The sequence below is a fragment of the Zea mays genome, chromosome 2 (genome assembly GCF_902167145.1).
Source record: "Zea mays cultivar B73 chromosome 2, Zm-B73-REFERENCE-NAM-5.0, whole genome shotgun sequence".
NCBI classification, from domain to species: Eukaryota; Viridiplantae; Streptophyta; class Magnoliopsida; order Poales; family Poaceae; genus Zea; species Zea mays.
In genome coordinates this window covers 227,246,168-227,265,965 of record NC_050097.1, presented here as the reverse complement: position 1 = coordinate 227,265,965, position 19,798 = coordinate 227,246,168, and the positions used below count along the sequence as shown (strand labels likewise).

General features: G+C 50.6%; 1 protein-coding gene across 1 annotated transcript; it reads right to left on the bottom strand.

Moving 5' to 3' along the window:
* Window positions 1-8,407: 8,407 nt before the first annotated feature.
* On the bottom strand, window positions 8,408-12,377 carry LOC606410 (protein disulfide isomerase 2). The gene is made up of 10 exons (NM_001112285.2): window positions 12,152-12,377; window positions 11,470-11,500; window positions 10,853-11,140; window positions 10,541-10,729; window positions 10,279-10,404; window positions 9,751-9,888; window positions 9,544-9,663; window positions 9,333-9,450; window positions 9,042-9,154; window positions 8,408-8,956 (listed from the first exon to the last, which is right to left on the bottom strand). The coding sequence occupies exons 1-10, from the start codon at window positions 12,328-12,330 to the stop codon at window positions 8,720-8,722; spliced, it is 1,539 nt and encodes a 512-aa protein (NP_001105755.1). The 5' UTR covers window positions 12,331-12,377; the 3' UTR covers window positions 8,408-8,719.
* Window positions 12,378-19,798: the final 7,421 nt, after the last annotated feature.

Genomic DNA, 19,798 nt, shown 5'->3' with positions numbered 1-19,798 from the left:
ACCTCTTTGATGAACCCTGCCGCCATTAGCTTGTGGATCTCTTCGCCAATCACTCTGCGCTTCTCCTCGTCGAATCGGCGCAGAGGCTGCCTGACGGGTCGGGCTCCGGCCCGAATATCCAGCGAGTGCTCGGCGACATCCCTCGGTATGCCGGGCATGTCCGAGGGACTCCACGCAAAGACGTCGGCGTTTGCGCGGAGAAAGTCGACGAGCACTGCTTCCTATTTGGGGTCGAGCCCGGACCCAATCCGGATCTGCTTGGAGGTGTCACCGTTGGGGTCGAGAGGGACGGCCTTAACCGTCTCCGCTGGCTCGAAGTTGCCGGCGTGACGCTTCACGTCTGGCACCTCCCTGGAGAGGTTCTCCAGGTCGGCGATGAGGGCCTCGGACTCGGCGAGGGCCTCGGCGTACTCCACGCACTCCACGTCGCATTCGAACGCGTGTTTGTACGTGGGGCCGACGGTGATGACCCCGTTGGGGCCCGACATCTTGAGCTTCAAGTAGGTGTAGTTGGGGACGGCCATGAACTTCGCGTAGCATGGCCTCCCCAGTACAGCGTGGTAGGTTCCTCGGAACCCGACCACCTCGAACGTCAGGGTCTCCCTTCGGAAGTTGGAGGGCGTTCCGAAGCAGACGGGGAGGTCGAGTCGCCCGAGGGGCTGGACGCGCTTCCCAGGTACGATCCCGTGGAAGGGCGCAGCGCCTGCCCGGACGGAGGACAGATCGACGCGCAGGAGCTTGAGGGTCTCGGCGTAGATGATGTTGAGGCAGCCGCCCCCATCCATCAGGACCTTGGTGAGCCTGACGTTGCCAATGACAGGGTCGACGACGAGCGGGTATTTCCCCGGGCTCGGCACGTGGTCGGGGTGGTCTGCCTGGTCGAAGGTGATGGGCTTGTCGGACCAGTCTAGGTAGACTGGCGCCGCCACCCTCACCGAGCAGACCTCCCGGCGCTCTTGCTTGCGATGCCGAGCCGAGGCATTCGCCGCATGCCCTCCGTAGACCATGAAGCAGTCGCGGACCTCAGGGAACTCTCCTGCTTGGTGATCTTCGTTCTTGTCGTCGTCGCGGGCCCTGCCACCCTCGGCGGGTGGCCCGGCCCTGTGGAAGTGACGCCGAAGCATGATGCACTCCTCGAGGGTGTGCTTGACGGGCCCCTGATGGTAGGGGCACGGCTCCTTGAGCATCTTGTCGAAGAGGTTAGCACCTCCGGGGGGCTTCCGAGGGTTTTTGTACTCGGCGGCGGCGACAAGGTCCGCGTCAGCGGCGTCGCGTTTCGATTGCGACTTCTTCTTGCCTTTCTTCTTGGCGCCGCGCGGAGTAGACGCCTCGGGAGCCTCTTCCGATGGGCGGCCCTGGGGCTGCTTGTCCTTTCGGAAGATAGCCTCAACCGCCTCCTGGCCAGAGGCGAACTTGGTGGCGATGTCCATCAGCTCGCTCGCCCTGGTGGGGGTCTTGCGACCCAGCTTGCTCACCAGGTCGCGGCAAGTGGTGCCAGCGAGGAACGCGCCGATGACATCCGAGTCGGTGATGTTGGGCAGCTCAGTGCGCTGCTTCGAGAATCGCCGGATGTAGTCCCGGAGCGACTCTCCCGGCTGTTGCCGGCAGCTTCGAAGGTCCCAGGAATTCCCGGGGCGCACGTATGTGCCCTGGAAATTGCCGGCGAAGGCTTGGACCAAGTCGTCCCAGTTGGAGATCTGCCCCGGAGGCAGGTGTTCCAACCAGGCGCGAGCAGTGTCGGAGAGGAACAGGGGGAGGTTGCGGATGATGAGGTTGTCGTCGTCCGTCCCACCCAGTTGGCAGGCCAGGCGGTAGTCCGCGAGCCACAGTTCCGGTCTCGTTTCCCCCGAGTACTTCGTGATAGTAGTCGGGGGTCGGAAACGGGTCGGGAACGGCGCCCGTCGGATGGCCCGACTGAAGGCCTGCGGACCGGGTGGTTCGGGCGAGGGACTCCGATCCTCCCCGCTGTCGTAGCGTCCCCCACGCCTGGGGTGGTAGCCTCGGCGCACCCTTTCGTCGAGGTGGGCCCGACGGTCGCGTCGATGGTGCTCGTTGCCGAGGTGGCCCGGGGCCGCAGGCGCGGTGTTACGCGTGCGCCCGGTGTAGACCGAGGCTTCCCGCATGAATCGGGAAGTCGCGGCATGAGGTTCCGAGGGGTATCCCTGCCTTCGGGAGGCAGTGCTCTCGGCCCGTCGGGCCGCAGCGCCTTCCAGGAGATTCTTGAGCTCTCCCTGGATTCGCCGACCCTCGGTGGTTGATGGCTCCGGCATCGCGCGGAGGAGCATCGCTGCGGCTGCCAGATTCTGGCCAACCCCGCTGGATGCGGGCGGCGGCCTGACCCTGACATCGTTGGCGACGCGGTGCTGGAGACCTTGGGGCAGGTGACGTATTTCTCCGGCCGGGGGTTGGCCCGCCCATACCTGCCCGACGTCCCGACGGATCGGCTCAAGCGCTCCTGTTCCCTCGTTGAGCCTGGCCTGCGCCTCGCGGACTTGCTCGAGTTGTGGGTCGTAACCCCCCGTCGGAGCGGGGACCACAGCTAGCTCCCGCGGGATATCGGCGCGAGGCACCGGCCTAGGAAGATCACCGTCCTCCGGCATGCCAAGACGGTTGCCTTCGGAGGGATCCCCTAGCTCGATGTGGAAACATTCGCGGCTTGGGCCGCAGCCCTCGTCGTCTAGACTGCGGCTTCCGTCGGAACCGTCGGAGAGGCAGTAGTCACATGCGGTCATGAAGTCCCGCATGGCACTGGGGTTGCCAAGTCCGGAGAAATCCCAACAGATGCTGGGATCGTCATCTTCCTCGGACCCAGAGGGCCCGTAGGTTGAGACGTCCGTCAACCGGTCCCAAGGCGACCGCATACGAAACCCCAGTGGGGTTGCACTCGCCTCGATGAGAGCGCCCGCCAAAGCGAGTTCGCTTGGCGGGTTGAGGCCGAGTCGAAATGACGTAACATGGGAGTTAGTCAGTACCTTTTGGTCGACGAGGAGCGACGTAGTCACATCGGGAACTGGTTGCACCGTCATCTCAGGTACGAGGGCGACGTCCTGCAGGCTTTCCGCGAGCGCGCTGGCGTCGTCTTCTTGCTCGGGGTCGACGTGTCGCGGGGGGACGGCGCTTGCCTTCGTCTCGAACGCGAGGTCGACGTCCGGCGTGCCTTCCGTCGGGGCGCTGGGGACGTCGATTCGCCCGACAGCCGACGAAGCGCGGCCTCCCGCTTGGCCTTGGTTGCCCCGCCTCCTCCTCCGTTGGCGGGGGAGAGGACGGGACGAGCTCGAACGCTGTTCTTCCGCCGCGCGGGGAAGATGTCGCCGATTCCGCCGCCGGCGGGCGGGTTGTCGGCCGCCATTGTCGTCGTCGCGCGGCGGTGGGAGAAGTATCATGTCGTAGCTGCCGTCGAAGGACATGAACTCAAGGCTCCCGAAACGGAGCACCGTCCCGGGCCGGAGGTTGCTGAAGACTGCCCATCTGGAGCTTGACGGGAAGCTGTTCGTCAACACGCAGCAGGCCCCTACCTGGCGCGCCAACTGTCGGCGTTTCGAGACCGGGGGGTCCCCGAGCCGACGAGTGAATGCGCTGCGTGCCCCAGCCCAGATGGGTCGAGCGCGTGGGCGAGCGCGAAGGGGGGAGAGGCGAGGTGGCCGGAGACGGGCGTGAGAGAGGTGGAGATCCCGCGGCCTTCGTGTTCGTCCCGCGCCCAGGTCGGGTGCGCTTGCAGTAGGGGGGTTACAAGCGTCCACGCGGGTGAGGGAAGCGAGCGGCCCCAAGAGAGCGCTTGTCTCGTCCTCGTCCCCGCGCGGCCAACCTTCTCTAAGAAGGCCCTGGTCCTTCCTTTTATAGTCGTAAGGAGAGGATCCAGGTGTACAATGGGGGGTAGCAGAGTGCTACGTGTCTAGCGGAGAGAGAGAGCTAGCGCCCTGGGTACATGCCAATGTGGCAGCCGGAGAGGTCTTGGCACCTTGCTGGCGTGATGTCGTGGCTGTCGGAGGAGCGACGGAGCCTGGCGGAGGGACAGCTGTTGGAGCGGTCGAGTCCTTGCTGACGTTGCCCTGCTTCCGTAAGAGAGCTGAGAGCCGCCGTCGTCACAGAGCTTGCGGGGCGCCATCATTGCCCATATGGCGGAGCTGGCCAGATGGGACACCGGTCTTGTTCTCCGCGACCCGAGTCGGCTCGGGGTAGGATGATGATGGCGCTCCCCGTTGACGTGACGGGCCTGTGCCTTAGGTCGGGCGACGTGGGAGCTCCTCCGAAGCTGAGGTCGAGTCTGTCTTCCGTGGCCGAGGCCGAGCCCGAGCCCCCGGGTCGGGCGAGGCGGAGATCGTTCGGCCGAGGCCAGGGCGGAGTCCGAGCCCTGGGGTCGGGCGAGGCGGAGTTTCGTCGTCTTCTGAGCCCGAGTCCGAGCCCTGGGTCGGGCGGAGCGGAGTTCGCCGTCTTCCGGGTCTTAGCCCGAGTCCGAGCCCTGGGGTCGGGCGGAGCGGAGTTCGCCGTCTTCCGGGTCTTAGCCCGAGTCCGAGCCCTGGGGTCGGGCGGAGCGGAGTTCGCCGTCTTCCGGGTCTTAGCCTGAGTCCGAGCCCTGGGGTCGGGCGGAACGGAGTTCGCCGTCTTCCGGGTCTTAGCCCGAGTCCGAGCCCTGGGGTCGGGCGGAGCGGAGTTCGCCGTCTTCCGGGTCTTAGCCCGAGTCCGAGCCCTGGGGTCGGGCGGAGCGGAGTTTCCTATGGCGCCTTTGGCAAGGCCTGACTGCCTGTCAGACTCACTCTGTCGAGTGGCACTGCAGTCGGAGTGGCGCAGGCGGCGCTGTCCTTCTGTCAGACTGGTCAGTAGAGCGGTGGAGTGATGGCGGTCAATTCGGCTCTGCCGGGGGGCGCGTGTCAGGATAAAGGTGTCAGGCCACCTTTGCGTTAAATGCTCCTGCAACCTGGTCAGTCGGCGCGACGATTTAGTCAGGGTTGCTTCTAAGCGAAGCCAAGGCCTCGGGCGAGCCGGAGGTGTGTCCGCCGTAAAATGGGGGGCCTCGGGCGAGCCGGAAGTCTCTCGAGGTCGGCTGCCCTTGGCCGAGGCTAGGCTCGGGCGAAGCGTGATCGAGTCACTCGTGTGGACTGATCCCTGACTTAATCGTACCCATCAGGCCTTTGCAGCTTTATGCTGATGGGGGTTACCAGCTGAGAATTAGGCGTCTTGAGGGTACCCCTAATTATGGTCCCCGACAGTGTTCTTGTGTTCGTTCATCGCTTAGTAGACAGACAAAACGCTTAGGCCCCTCCTCATCTTAGGATTTAGGGCGGGTGCGTTCCATCACACGGCCGGAGAATTTCCTCTCCGACAAGTGTCAAATAGTGTAATCTATAGTTTTGTGTCCCTTATTTTACCCTATATAGTGGAGACAATCTTAGGGCAAGGGCATACAAATCGGCAATGACAAGAAATGGAAACTGAAACGTCGTTCGGTTGCGCCTGCGTAAACTTTATTTGGTGGGCTGGTACTTGAGATAAGGCCCCACTCACCTAGGGGCCCAAATCAAGGGCACCACTTGACCCTCGCTAGGGTCGGTGCTGTGTCTCTGACCGACGGTCAAGGTAAGGGCGCTGAGCTTTTTCTTCTTTCTTTATTTGCTTGGGTGAGTATGATTTATGATCTTTTGGTTAGAGTTTGTGGAATTAAGGATGGATGCGCATACGCAAAAAAGAGATCGCTTTCGGTGAACATGCATGGGATGCGTACATAGACCTATGGAGGAGAGAGAAACCTGTAGATATGGGGTGCCGAGAGCCCAAGCGCTTATTTTGTGCGTCCTCATTCGCTCTCTGTTGGAAGGTGAATAGTGGAACGTGGACACATAAAAATGCATGCGAGGACCTTTCCGTATCTAGACATAGTCTTAGGGTTAGGGATTGGGCCACATGAGTAATTCTTTCTCCTACTTGCTATAGATTAAAAGGACTCGACCATATCGTAAAAGCCGAAGAATTTAGAGGCCAAATCTTGGCTCTGATGGTCTTATTAGACCATCTCTAACGGAGCGTGGATATGGACATGCAAAACACTATTTTGCACTATAAATTGCATTATTTACATAGTGGATTTTGAAATAAGAGGTGGGATATAGAGACTGCTGGAGATAGACGGATAGCCTTAGAACTATAAGATCTTAACCCTGTAGCTCTAACCAGCGAATAAAACTTAAGTGCGTACCTTTAGGATAACCATAGGTGAGGCTAACTCGCTAAGATCGACATCCGGGACAATGTTAAAATGGTGGCAGCGGTCTTTCCCCACTAACCACGAAGAGTCGATGTGGACAAAAAGTGTATCAGCCCTCGTTTTGTATTTTTATTTTCTGCGCTGTGTTGTTATGCCTCACGAATAGAGGTGGTAATGAATCGTGATCTAAATATTTATTCATAACTTTTTAGAGCTCTAAATTATTTTTAATTTTAAAATAAATAAAAATAGAGTTCGATTCTCATCCCATTTGATCCTTCAATTTTATAGCGTAAAATTTAGAGTATATTGTTACCCTACTCACAAGAGATCTGCCTCGGCCTCTAACTCAATCCAAATGAGATAATCCAACACCCGAATTTTTCACCCAGTTTAAACACAATGTAACAGCCTCAACACAACGTACAGAGTGAGCCAAAGAGCTTTGGAGTTGCTCCCAGCGGGGACACATTAGTAGTGTTGCTTCCAGCGTTGGTGTTGGGTACATCTAGAGATGGCAATTGACACTAATCTCTGATTCCCCGTATGAAATTTCTTTTATTAGGGAATAGAGATGGGGATGGGGTGTTTTTTTCCAATGCGATATAAACGGAATAATTCCCACCTCCCACAGTTAAGGCTTTGTTCGGTTAATCCCGATACATATGGATTGGACGGGATTGGAAAAAATTAAGAAGAAATTTGACTTGCTTGGGATTTAAACTCATCCAATCCCACTCAATCCACATGGATTGAGAGCTAACCGAACAAGCCCTAAATGAGGATAGGGACGATAAAGTATTCTTTATTACCATTCCTGGTGGGGACCCATTAAATATGTCTGTGGTGATATTTTCGTGTAAGAGATAATAATAAAATAAATAATTACCCGATCATTTATTATACAAATGTGTCTATTTTAATATACATATTTACATCTAACAATATATATAGTGACATTTTTTGCAATAATAACAAAGAACCTATGTCCTAATTATAATTTAAACGAGAACGAGAATCTCCGTCAGGCCCTATTCGTTTTCTAGATTGAGGTCAAATCCCCTAGAAGTCAAAATCCTCTTCAATCTCTTTCAATCTTCCTTAATCCATATGTTTTATTGATGAAACGAACATGGCCTTAAGGGTTTTTCCCACGAGGACAGGGATAGAAAAGAAATATCCCCGACAAACGTTTCACATAGACAATTTTTTTCTTGGCATGGATAGAGATTAAGCATGTGTTTGGTTTTGGAACGATGTGGGTCAGGTCGGAGCTGACCCATTTTTCTGGATTGGGTCGGTCCTGTTCCTTGTTTGGTTTTAATGACAGGTTGAACCTAGTTTCTTGTTTGATTACAGGGTTAAAGTGTGTTGGAGCTGCACCATCTCTTATTTATTTTGTGATGAGGGATGGACTAAATATGGTCATCTTCCTGGTCAAATTACCACACTCAGGATGATATCTTCAATTCAATAAGATAACACCATTCAAAATAAATGAAACCGACACTATTTTAATATTTGATAAATCCATCAGCACACGATATACATAAATTAAAGCCATTATTAACCAAGTCATAAATTTTTAGTGATAAGGTCTCACTATTACATTTCAGTCATAATTAAAGGAACATCCCAACAACATCAAAATGCATTTCATTGATGTAACATTTGTCATGACTAGCAGGCTTGTCTAGATGATGACGAGCACTGACCTTTACCTGTTTGACGACAATACTAACAAGACTCGTGGGTTATGCCTACTAGAGAACACGCCGGCATCAGAGGGCAGGCCAGCGAGGGATTGACGGTGGGAGGTGTAGCTTCTGACTGCGTTGACGAAGGCCAGCACTATAGAGGGCAGGCCAGTGGGGGGACGACGGGAGACAGACAAGGGTCAATGTCGGAGGGTAGGACGGCGGAGGTCCCTCGTCCCAGCAGTGGCGACGCGTCGTGTGCTGGTCTCAAGTGGATAAGGTATGTGTGAAAGGAGGGTGAAGAGTAGGTGGAGGAATCACTAGAACCTACATTTTTAATAAGCATTTCGACCCAGAACTAACCTAACCGTGAGCCTTTTTAAACCAAACGCAGGTTGTTGTGGATTGAACCCATTCAAACCCGCATCAACCCGCTAACCAAACACACGCTAAAAGCTATTCTCCACGGAAATTTCCCCATTACCATCCCTCCTCAAAAGTGCCCGTTTCATGATGCATCCAATGAGGCAGACTCGCCATTTATTCGTCCACTCAACCTCACCACAATCAGTTTCTTTCTACAGTCATCTCTGATAATTAACTAAAAAGGTACCGCTCTCTGTTTGCAATTGTACAGAATCTCAATGGGATACACAGGCATGCCGCACCAGAGCAAAACACGCCACAGACCCCTCCCTCCCATTCTCTTACTTTGCCCTCTTCCCTCGCAAAAACTAAAGCCGGAGGCTTGGCGAGTACGTTGGCGCCAGCTTTTGTCCCCCCTCCTCTGTCCCATTACCCATAGCGTCCACGCCAAGGCTGTTTACAGCTCGTCCTTGACGGGCTCGGTCTTCTCGGCTGCGTCAGCTGCCTTCCCAGATGCCGTCGCCGTCGCCTGGACGGCGCTGGCGGTCTCCTTGCTCTTGTTGATGAAGTCGACGATGTCATCCGCCGTCCTGCCACTGTCGTAGGAGGTGACCTTCCCGCTGGGAGTCACGAAGTACATGGTTGGGTAGCCTTGGACCTCGAACTCACTGGGCACGTCATTGGCGGTCGCGTCCTGGAAACAGGAGTAGGGTTAAGCCACAATGGGTTTTTTTTGTAAGAGGCGTACGGTGATCAAGACTCATGGGGAAGAAGCAGACCATCTTAGCAATCACAACTTCCTCGTCACTTAGAAGAGTGGTGGCTGCCTCTTCCAAGATGGGCGCCAGCTTCTTGCAGTGCCCACACCAGGGGGCATAGAATTCAATAAGAACTGCAACGGAATTAGGTATGTCAAGATTATTTCAATCTATGGTAAAAATATTTCCATCCCTGGGACAAAGTCACAAAGACAATGAACTACATTGTTAAACGTAGTTCTGTTGAAATTTTGCATGCCATAAATAACTTCGTAATTTGGTGAAGAAGAACAGAATAATCAGGATGCATACCATTTTTTCCAGACTTGAAGACCACATCGTGGATGTTGTCAGCCACAACAACCTTAACAGGCTCATTGTTGACCTCAGGAATAGGCTCAGACTTCTTGAACGGCGTCAATTTGCCATCCTACAAATATAGTAGATCAATGAGCTCTACAATCATATTAATCAAATGAAACAAATAATCGCAAGAGTGTATTAAAGTCCAAACAATACTTACAAAGTACTCCTTCAACCAAGAGACAATCTGGTCAGCCTCAATGTGATCCTTCAAGAACTTCTTGGAATCACCATCCTGAATGAGGATAAGGGGTGTCTGGTCCTCTTTCAGACCAAAGTACTGTCATTTCAACAGTTTAACTGTTAGCATAGATGGTTTAGATATAAATTAAGAAGCATCATGTACAAGGGGGAATGAGAATCAAACCTGGAAGGCACCCTGGCTGGCTTCAATGTCACCAATAAGGAACTTGATTTCCTTGTCCTTGAACTCCTCAGCGGCAGCATAGTAAACAGACTTGAAAGAATCCAATGGTCCCGTGGAGAAGTTCAAAAACAGCATAGCCTGCCAATCATTTAGTGTCACAGAACAGTCAAAATAATCAATAATTTAAAACCATTGTGCAATGCTGTAAACATCCTTTTCCAGCCCACGATATTTATAGCTTCAAATCAGAAAACTTAAAATATGAATAGAACAACATGTTATATAAATCCAGAAAGTTCGTTGATGGCACTAGAAATATACTTCACAATTAAGCGATGCATACGCCAAATTGCCAACCATTGCATTCAATACAATTAACATGGCACACCAAAGCTAGCTAGATGCAGCCATGGTAGCTTGCGATCAAATTGAGTTGATGTCCAGTAGCAACTAAAGTTATAAAAAAATAGCCAGGTTAACCAACAGTTGGTCGACAAACTAATTCAAGCAGAAATGTCATGTTATTACCTTGGGAGCTGAGCTTTGGAAGAACTTCATGAGGTATGGGTGGTTGTCAGGATTATTGTCAAAAGTGACAACTCTAGGGGTGCTGCTAGCATCAATAAACTTCTCCAGAGCAGCAACATCAAAATCCTGCACAATGTAGCAGCAATGTGTCACTGGTGACAATCACATGGCATTAGCATAGATGGTATGCTTAATTATCAGCATAAAATACAAGAGTGCTACCAAAACTATCACCAAATGTAACAGAGAATGTGAGTAAAACCTTGCTGTCAACAACAAGGTCATCAAAAGGCTTCAGCAGCCTGATCAATGGCCCCTCCACAGATGCATCACCACGTGGGAGGTGGTTTGCGTGCAAAGTGTGTCCAAAGTCATAATCAGAACTCAGCTTCTCAGCAAGCTCCATGAAGTTTGTAAATTCAGTGCCACTGAATTCTTTGAAGATTCCAACCTATAAAATTGCAAATATCAGTCAGTTGTCAGCTAAAGAGCATCACTTGGCATGCACATCATAATACAGATTAAATGTTTACTTAAATTGAAACGCATGGAAATTTTCGAATTGGAAGCTTACGATATAGATCTTCTTGTCATCAAAATGGGCGGCCACACCTTCTGCTGACTTGATCTCCTTGGACGCAGGGCCAACCTGCTTCTTCAAGTAATCCACAATGCCATCAGCCTCCCTAGGGCCCTTGTATTCCTGAATGTTCTTCCCCTGGTTCCTGAAGATCTTGAGGGTTGGGAACCCTTGTATCTCGTACTTGGTAGCAAGCGGCCTGTTCTTCTCCTCGTTAGCATCAACCTTAGCGAGAACAATCGGTGGGTCATGCTTGCTAAGTTCCTTGGCCGCATTCTCGTACTGAAACATCAAAGAAAACGCAGTTTAGCAATATGATAGTAAACCAATCAGAACACAACCCTTCTGTAAGGTAGCGTTTGGTCCCAAAGCCGATTGGGATGGAACGGTTCTATCCCTGAGAGCGGCTCCGTTTGGGAGATTTTGAGGAGCCAAATAGTTCCACATTTGAGCATAATTTTCTATTTTTAGAACTACTTCACCCTCTACATAGAATCAATCCAAACAACAACAAATTGAGAACAAATTGAGAGCAGAGCGACTTCATCCACCATACTCCGAAACCAAACGCTGCCTAAGTGAAGGGAGTGACTACAGGATAGAAGCATTACCTCTGGAGCAAGGTTCTTACAATGTCCACACCTGCAAATTCGATTTGACTACATTAGCTATAACAATTAATAGAAACCATGTAAGGATAACAACAGTAGTCAGTTAATCACACATCAGCAAGGTTGCAACTTGCAAGTGTGTCCCAACAGTAATAAATCACACAGAAGCAACAGCACGTTGTATAGTTGGCTTTAATCCGTACATGTGAACCCCCCACCCAAAAAAAAAGAAGAAGAAGGCATAGAGTAGACGTCAAATCAAGCACACCAACCGCAAAAGGTGAACAAAAGCCGCGATTCATCATCCTTGAGCCATTGCCCAGACCAAAACAGAAATCGACGAAAAAAATAATACAGCAGGTACAGTTCACTAGTTCAGCACTACTCATCTGAGTCTGGACCTGGAAATTCGCGCTGCAGCATGGGTGCATAGAAAACAAAACAAATCCACGCCAAGAAAAGCGACTAAAAAAATAAGCCCAACAGCGACCCCAGACACCGAGTCACATCACCGAAGCCAATCCAAACACAAGTCCCGCGCATCTGGAGAGAGCACCCACGCATCTCTCCAAGTCGACAGCGTAACCTCCGATCCCAGCCGGCTAAACCCTCACGGATCCTAGCGCGAAAACTACCCGTAACACTAGACGAATCGGCCATGCGGTGGGCGCGAGCAACTCACCATGGGGCGTAGAACTCGACGACCATGAAGGGGTGCTTGGCGACGGCCTCGTCGAAGCTGTCGACGTCGAGGGTGAGCACGGCCTCAGCCTCCGCCGCGGCGGGCTCCTCCGCCCGGGCGGAGAGCACCGCGGCGAGCGCTAGCAGCAGCGAGATCCAGGCCTTGGAGCGGATCGCCATGTCAGAGCAGTGCCGACGGTGGCCCGGGTCAGATTTCGTCCGGAGGTGCCGCTGCTGCTGCGGGGAGAGGGCGTTAAATAAGGCGGGGCACGCGACGAGTTCACTGTGGCTCGCTGCCTCGCCTGGTCCACTAGGGCCGCGGATCCCTGCCACTAGCGTTGAAACTTGAAACGGACGATTAAAATAATAAAATCTCGTTCCGATCCCTACGTTTTTCATATTTAACTGGTTTGTTTTTGTATTTGCGAAAAACTTGAAACGGACGATCAAAATCTCGTTCCGATCCCTACGTTTTTCATATTTAACTGGTTTGTTTTTGTATTTGCGAAAAAAATCTAGAAATAGGAGAGGATCTATCCCATTATTTTTGTGGAGCTCATTTTAACCGAGTTGAACAGGTATTTATCCTGTATTTGAGAAATTTAGTAATAGCCCAACATGCATTACTGCATTAGCTAAAGTCTTTTATCCTTATGTGATAAATTGTAGCACAAGAGACCATTCTAGTTAACATGAACGAAAAAATTAAAAGAAACCTCATTATTTAATATAGATGCACATGATATTGAAGGCTAATTGATGATTGACTAGCATAGTAACAAAAAAACAAATAGATAAAAAGAGACAACACTACATTATTGTTTGTTTATTAATGGTGTACATGTAGCTGCAACCGGTGTTGTTTAAACCTTTAGACCACTTTTCATTGAGGAGTTTTATCCTGCTTCTGTTTTCGTTCTCGACTATTACCGACCCGAGCATGTTTCTAATAATAAAATGCGGAAACAGAAACAGAAGAGGGGTTTTCCTATTTGTTTCCGTTCGTTTTCATCCTTACCTGTCATTTGGCCTCGTAAATAGAACAACGGGAAAAAATAAACAAACAATTGGAACAATAGTTTCTAGTACATTCACACTATATATATATATATATATATATATATATATATAATATTTTATTATAAAAGAGTAAGGCAAGTAATTTTTTTGTTCTCTATTTCATATAATATTGTTTATTTAAGGGAGTTTGAAATCGGTGTCTCCTAGTTTATCACCACTATTTAGTTTTATTTCTATTTATATTAATGTCTATTTTTTGCTTTGATAAAATTTAAAACGTTTATTTAGAAAGGTATTATGTTGAGGAGATATCGATCTAAAGAGGCACTTGTTTATTTGTTTTTTTTTAGCACACGCGACCGACGGGGGTCACGAGATATTTGCAGCTAGGCCACAGTTTGCGGTTGGGCACATGTGGTTATCGTGAATGATCTGAATATTCAGTTCAGTAAAGAGGCGCCATATTGGTTTTCAATTACAAGAGATAGTTAACAGATTGATACAATTCTAAATATTTAAATTATAAATATAATTAAAACATAATATGTATATATAATATAATATGTATATATAATCGTGTAGAGACTTACTTCTCGTGAAGAGCTTTTTTTCAATTACCCTCGCAAGGGAGTGATGATGACATAGGAAAAAATTCTGTCAGTTTTTTCAAGAAAAAAAAAGGGAAAAGACCGTGTCTCGCCTTCCTCTTTAGCATGTAATTAATGATAAATTGTGGGGCATAAACAGTGGGTGGTCCTGTTTGTAGTAGGCTGTAGAGTGTCCTCGCACTGCTCCCGTGCCACGCGCAGCCGGGTACAAAGTGGCGGGATCAGAATTGTACGGGCTTGTTTGGTTATTTTGAATCCATATGGATTTTAGGGAATTAATACGAATTGGAAAAGATTTTAATTTACTAGGGATTAAAACTCTCTCAATCATCTTCAATCATATGGATTAGAATATAATCGAATATAGTCTACATGGGCGGGGACCGAGCCAGTAAGGGGGCGCCACGTCATAGATGTGACATGTCCACAGCCTCGATCTGATTCGACGTAGACTCCCTCCCTCCGGCATATACGGACCATGCATGACGTAGAGAGAGATGAGTCATTTTATGTAGACTAATTTTTAGTCTATCTATTTTATTTTAGTTTAGTCTATAAATTACTAAATATGTTATGTTTTAGTTTTTATATTTGATAATTTAAAAATTAAAATAGAATAAAATAGATAGACTAAAAATTAGTCTCTATAAATTAAAACTCTAAGTTGAACATTGTTTTTGTGATGAAATTAAAGTGGTTCATATGCCGTGCTCCTTGAACGGTACGTAAGTTTTTTCAGGGGTATTATGGTATATATATTCTCGTTTTTTTTAAATAACAAGGTACGTACATTGTCGTTGACCGTTCACGTGCGTGCGTATACGTTCGGATCGATCACAACTTCACGAGACCTGACCGTGATGCAGCTCAGCTAATCATAGACCGCCAATATAATGCACGACCGATCTATCCATGTCATAGTAATCATTAGATATATAGTACGTATACCAGAAGGGAGCATGATATAGGATGATCCACGTCCGCCAATCAATATGAAATCCTAATATAATATTATCTCGAATATTTGTTATCCGTTAGTTAATTTTTAAGCTAAAATACCGAATGATATAGAATGATAGCCCGAATGAACTGTTCTATTCTCGGATTACCGAAATTATGCGCAGAAGCAGGTAGAATAGGACGATGGGGTCACGCACGGGGAGCATATATAGTAGCAACAGTTCACTGTGGTGGGTTAGATCTGCGACCTTTTCAACTTTATTTGGTGGGGCGAAATGGAAGTGGATCACAGGCGAAGTCGAGATGCGAGCTCGATAAGATAGAAATAACGCGCAGGCATGAAAACTGTACAAGTGGCAGATCCGGGCAAACAGCTATACTGGATACTTGTTGCACCTTTAGGTAATTTACTTGTTGCATAAGTTTTAACTTCAAAGGCGAGGCGCAGTTAAAGGTACTCCCTCCATACCAAATATAATTCGTCTTAAACTAAATATAGATTCATTAATTCACCTATGAATATAGTTTGTATATTTATATGTAACATCTCAAAACCATCAATTAAAAATAAGGCATTTAAATTATAGTGGTGAATATAGTAAAGATTTTTTTAAAATCAAGTGTTTGATCTTATTTATCTTTAGAATGATTTTTGTTTGCTCATAATTGGTTGATAATTGTATTCATAAAATTTCTTTTACATGAAAATCCAATTAATTAATATGAGAACTTTGGTCCAAAAATAAATACTTTAATGATAATATTTTTGGTATAATTGTTATGAATTTTCAGAAATATTTAAAAATATATTTATTTATATTTTTGGGATATAAGGATAAAAGAAAAATAAAAAATGAGAGAAAAATCGAAACTCTAATCTAACCGGCCAAGCCGGCCCACCAGGGCCCAACCGCCTTCTTCCTATTCCCCCTCCCACTCTCACTTCCACATGGGGCCCGCGGCCCTTCGTCTCCCTCCTCGCGTCGTGCCCGCGCGCGACCCACGTCGCTATTGCGCCCGACCGAACCGTCCGGCCGAGCCGCCCTCTCCTCTTCCGCGCCCGAAACCGATGTTGTCGGCCCTTCCTCTTCTCCCCCACCTTTCCTCTCCATCAATGGAGGAAACGACCGCCATTAATGGCTTTGAAGCCACCGGCTACCTCTCCCTCTCCTCGGCGCCCCTTCCTCTCCCCTTAGCCTCTATAAAAGTCGGTCGAACTGGACCTCTCTCCCCTCGCCCAAGCGCTCTCCTCTCTCTCTCTTTCTCTCTCTCTCTCTCTCTCCCCCTCGCCCTCGTCGGACCGTCCGCACCTTCCCCTTTCGCGCCTCTACCAAGCCCCGCCGAGCCCCTGCCTCGCCGTGCCGGACCGTCTGCCGCCGCCGGACCGTCTGCACCTCCCCCTGCCGCGTCGTGTCCCCATGGACTCCCCACGGGTCCAGTCTTTCGATGAGTCTATGCAGGAACAGCTACGGCATGAGGATGTGGACTTCATCGACCAGCATAGATGGCAAGCAGCGATCCGAAATGCATGGTACAACCAAGCGCTCAGGCGCTACCACCAACGGTTCGTGCATAGTAGGGAGCTCAGGGTCGAATACCTGGTCCTAAGGCGAATTCTAAACCGAGAAGGGCTCCACAAACTCTCCCCAGTTGGAAAGGACCCTTCAAGGTGACGGAAGTATGCCGACCCGAGTGTGTCCGCCTCGCCACAACTGAAGGAGTGCCTCTTCCCAATCCCTGGAACATAGAGCATCTCCGTAAGTTCTATCCATAGGAGCAAGTCTGAGGGTTGAGTTTTCTTCTTTTTGTAACTAGGTTGTGCACACGTGTACGCCAGCCCGGTGAGGTCCGCCCTCATAAGCCCGACCTGTTGGTCTGCATCCATGCATATCAAGTTATAAAGAAAGGATTTACCCCCCAAATGTGCTTCTGTGATGGTCTTATTCTGCTGCAATTTCTGGATATTATTCTTTATCTAACCCACCCATACAGTTCCCACCCTTGCTGGTATGATGACATCCGAATTGAGTAAGCCAGGATTGCAGTTCGAGACCCCTATCCTGATACAGGGGGTCCGGCAACCTGCGGGTCCGGTTCTAGAGAATGGGCGCTTGTTTCCTGGGGTGGTCCGGAGCTGTGTAGCTGCTTAGCCTGGTCCCGTATCCTAAGCCTGCACCTCCACCACTCTGCAACGGGTGCCCTAGTATTTGGAGCTGTGATCTTGTAGGTCCGGACATGAGGCTTGGCTTCCCAGACTCAATCATGCAGGTCCTATTGCATGAATCAAAGGATGGCTGATACCAGACGATGGGTCCTATGGGTGTGCTACTAACACTTCCTAGCCGAAGCTGTGTACAGGTCCAGGTCCCAGTCGAGACTACCTCCTGGGGGCCGGGTCACCAACTCTTTCTTAGGTATACTGGTATCCAACCTCGACACGTCGAGCCTGCATCCCAGGGGGCCAAGTACCAGGGAGGAGTTGGTAACGCCACACACAGCAAGGACAAATTGCATACAGATAAGTGCTAATACTGCTCGATAAATAGTACTCAAAAGTATCTTACAAAGACCAAAAAATATTACAAAGCCACTTCCCAGCGGGACCCTTGCTTTCTCTCTGCAGACCTATCTACTCATCATCTGGAGGATGGAGTGGGGTGTGAGGTGCTGAAGCTGGGCCGAGCTCCTCCAGCAGCAGCAGGAAGAAAGGCGAGATCGGCAGCGCCAACCCGCAGGAGAGGTAGGAGACAAAGAGCACGAACTCCCCGGCGGCGAGATCGCCGAGGGGAGTGGCACCGGCGCGGATCCTTCCGGCGAACGCCGGCGCGCTCCATCCAAGCAGGTTGCGCACCAGGTTGAGTGCCACCTCGGACTGGAAACGCTCGGGATGAGCTAGCGAGGCCATGGCGACTGCGGCGGCGGAAAGCGGAAGAGCGCGAATGCAAAGGGGCACGGAGAGCTCGGAGGCGAAAGGGCGCAACAATTGGGAGAGAATGTGAAAGCGTAACTGCTTCACGCGGGGTGAATCCCTTTTCAAGGCAGACTCTCCCACTCGCACCCTGAGACGCCGTGGAAAATCCCGCCCGATGCGCACCAAAGCAACCCAGCCTATGACACGGGGACCCGGGTCCACAAGTCATACAGCTGGTGTGCTGGTCTCCGAGTGCGAAGAAGACGAACCGCCACGCGAGGAGCGAACCGCCGCCCACGGTAGCGTGTCTCTTCATCTCCGCCGAAAACAATGACCCGATCTATGACACGGGGGCCCAGGCCCACAAGTCATACCCCTTGGGCGTCGGTTCCTGGGTGCAGAAAGAGCAAACTGCCACTCGCGTCAGTACTGCGCCTCCTCGGGGCCACCGCAGAAGACAGAAAAGGTGAATTTTTAAACCAATGCAGCGGTATCAAGGCGCCTCGCGTGTGGCCCGACGAAACCATCAGGCGTGGGGGCCGCGGGTCAGTCAGCCGCGGGGACAAACATGGCAATTGGCATGACCGAAGGCGGATTGGCAGTGATTACGTCAGAAAACGCATGGAAGCGGCACGCCAATCGCCAATCAAGCTTTGGCCCCACCTGCAGGCTCGTATCCTCCCTTAGGTGGGCTCGGGGGCCACTGTTGGTACCCTAAAACAGGGGTACCCCTTACTACAGTATGAAGATGCGGTACCCACGCGGCTATCTCTAGTCGCGTGGAGAACAGCTCCCGACCCCACCACGTAGACGGCTCCGGGACCGCCAAGTGACCAGAGAAGATGATGTACTCCAAGGTATCAACACTGAGTCCGGACCCCCATGGGAGGGTGCCGGACCTCTATATATACAGACCGGACCTCCGGGTAAGGTTCAGGACCTCCACAGGGCACAAACCGGACCCCCAGATGGGATCCGGACCCCTCTGTGTGGGGTCCGGGCACCTCACAGCGGGGTCCCGGGATTCTGCGACAAAGAATACCCAGGCTATAATCAAGGCTAGGTGATGGTCCGGAGCCAACACGTGTCCGGACCATACTGTATACGCTTCTGCTCTCCGCTCAGGCGGAGCCCCGGTGCTGCCACGTGGCATGGTGCACATGACATAAGCCAACGGGCGGAGCCTGATGTAAGGCCTCTGGGTCGTGCTGCCTCTGCATTTATTGCGGATAAGGCGCGCCGCCTGTCCACTCCGCTGGCAGGTGATGTGCCGCCTCAGCATTTAATGAGCCCTGTCCATTCCACTGGCAGGCGATGTGTCGCCTCAGCATTTAATGAGCCCTGTCCACTCCGCTGGCAGGCAGCGACCAGACCATCCCACAGGCGGTGTGCCTGTCTATTCCATTGGCAGGCAGTACGCCCTTACTGCCGCATGTACTACACTCATCATGACTCGCGCGTTACTGAAAGTCGCCTAGAGGGGGGTGAATAGGGCGAATCTGAAATTTATAAACTTAAGCACAACTACAAGCCGGGTTAGCGTTAGAAATATAAACGAGTCCGAGAGAGAGAGAGGGCGCAAAACAAATCGTGAGCAAATAAAGAGCAAGACACGATGATTTGTTTTACCGAGGTTTGGTTCTTGCAAACCTACTCCCTGTTGAGGTGGTCACAAAGACCGGGTCTCTTTCAACCCTTTCCCTCTCTCAAACGGTCACTTAGACCGAGTGAGCTTTCTCCTTAATCAAACGGGTCACTTAGACCCCACAAGGACCACTACAAACTTAGTGTCTCTTGCTTTGATTACAAGTGCCTTGAGAATAAGAATGGGAAGGAAGAAAGCACGATTGCAAAAGCCAAGCGACAAGAGCGACAAATAACACACGGATCACTCTCTCTCTCTCTCTCAAGTCACTAATCACTAATGATCACTTGTCTCAATTGTGGAACTTGGAGAGATTGGAGGCTTTGATTGTGCATTAGAATGGATTGCTAGCTCTTGTATTGAATATTGAAGGTTGGAATGCTTGGATGAAGTGAATGGAGGTGGTTGGGGTTGTATTTATAGCCACCAACCACTTCCTAGCCATTGCTCCATTCTGCCAACTGCGGACGGTCCGCCCGCCTGGTCCGGACGGTCCGCCCCTGT

Coding starts and splice junctions, on each gene's coding strand:
- LOC606410 (NM_001112285.2), bottom strand. CDS start 12,330: ATGGCGATCCGCTCCAAGGCCTGGATCTCGCTGCTGCTAGCGCTCGCC. Junction 10,730..10,852: donor ATGACAAGAAGATCTATATC/GTAAGCTTCCAA, acceptor GCAATTTTATAG/GTTGGAATCTTCAAAGAATT. Junction 9,155..9,332: donor CTTCAAGTCTGGAAAAAATG/GTATGCATCCTG, acceptor ATTCCGTTGCAG/TTCTTATTGAATTCTATGCC.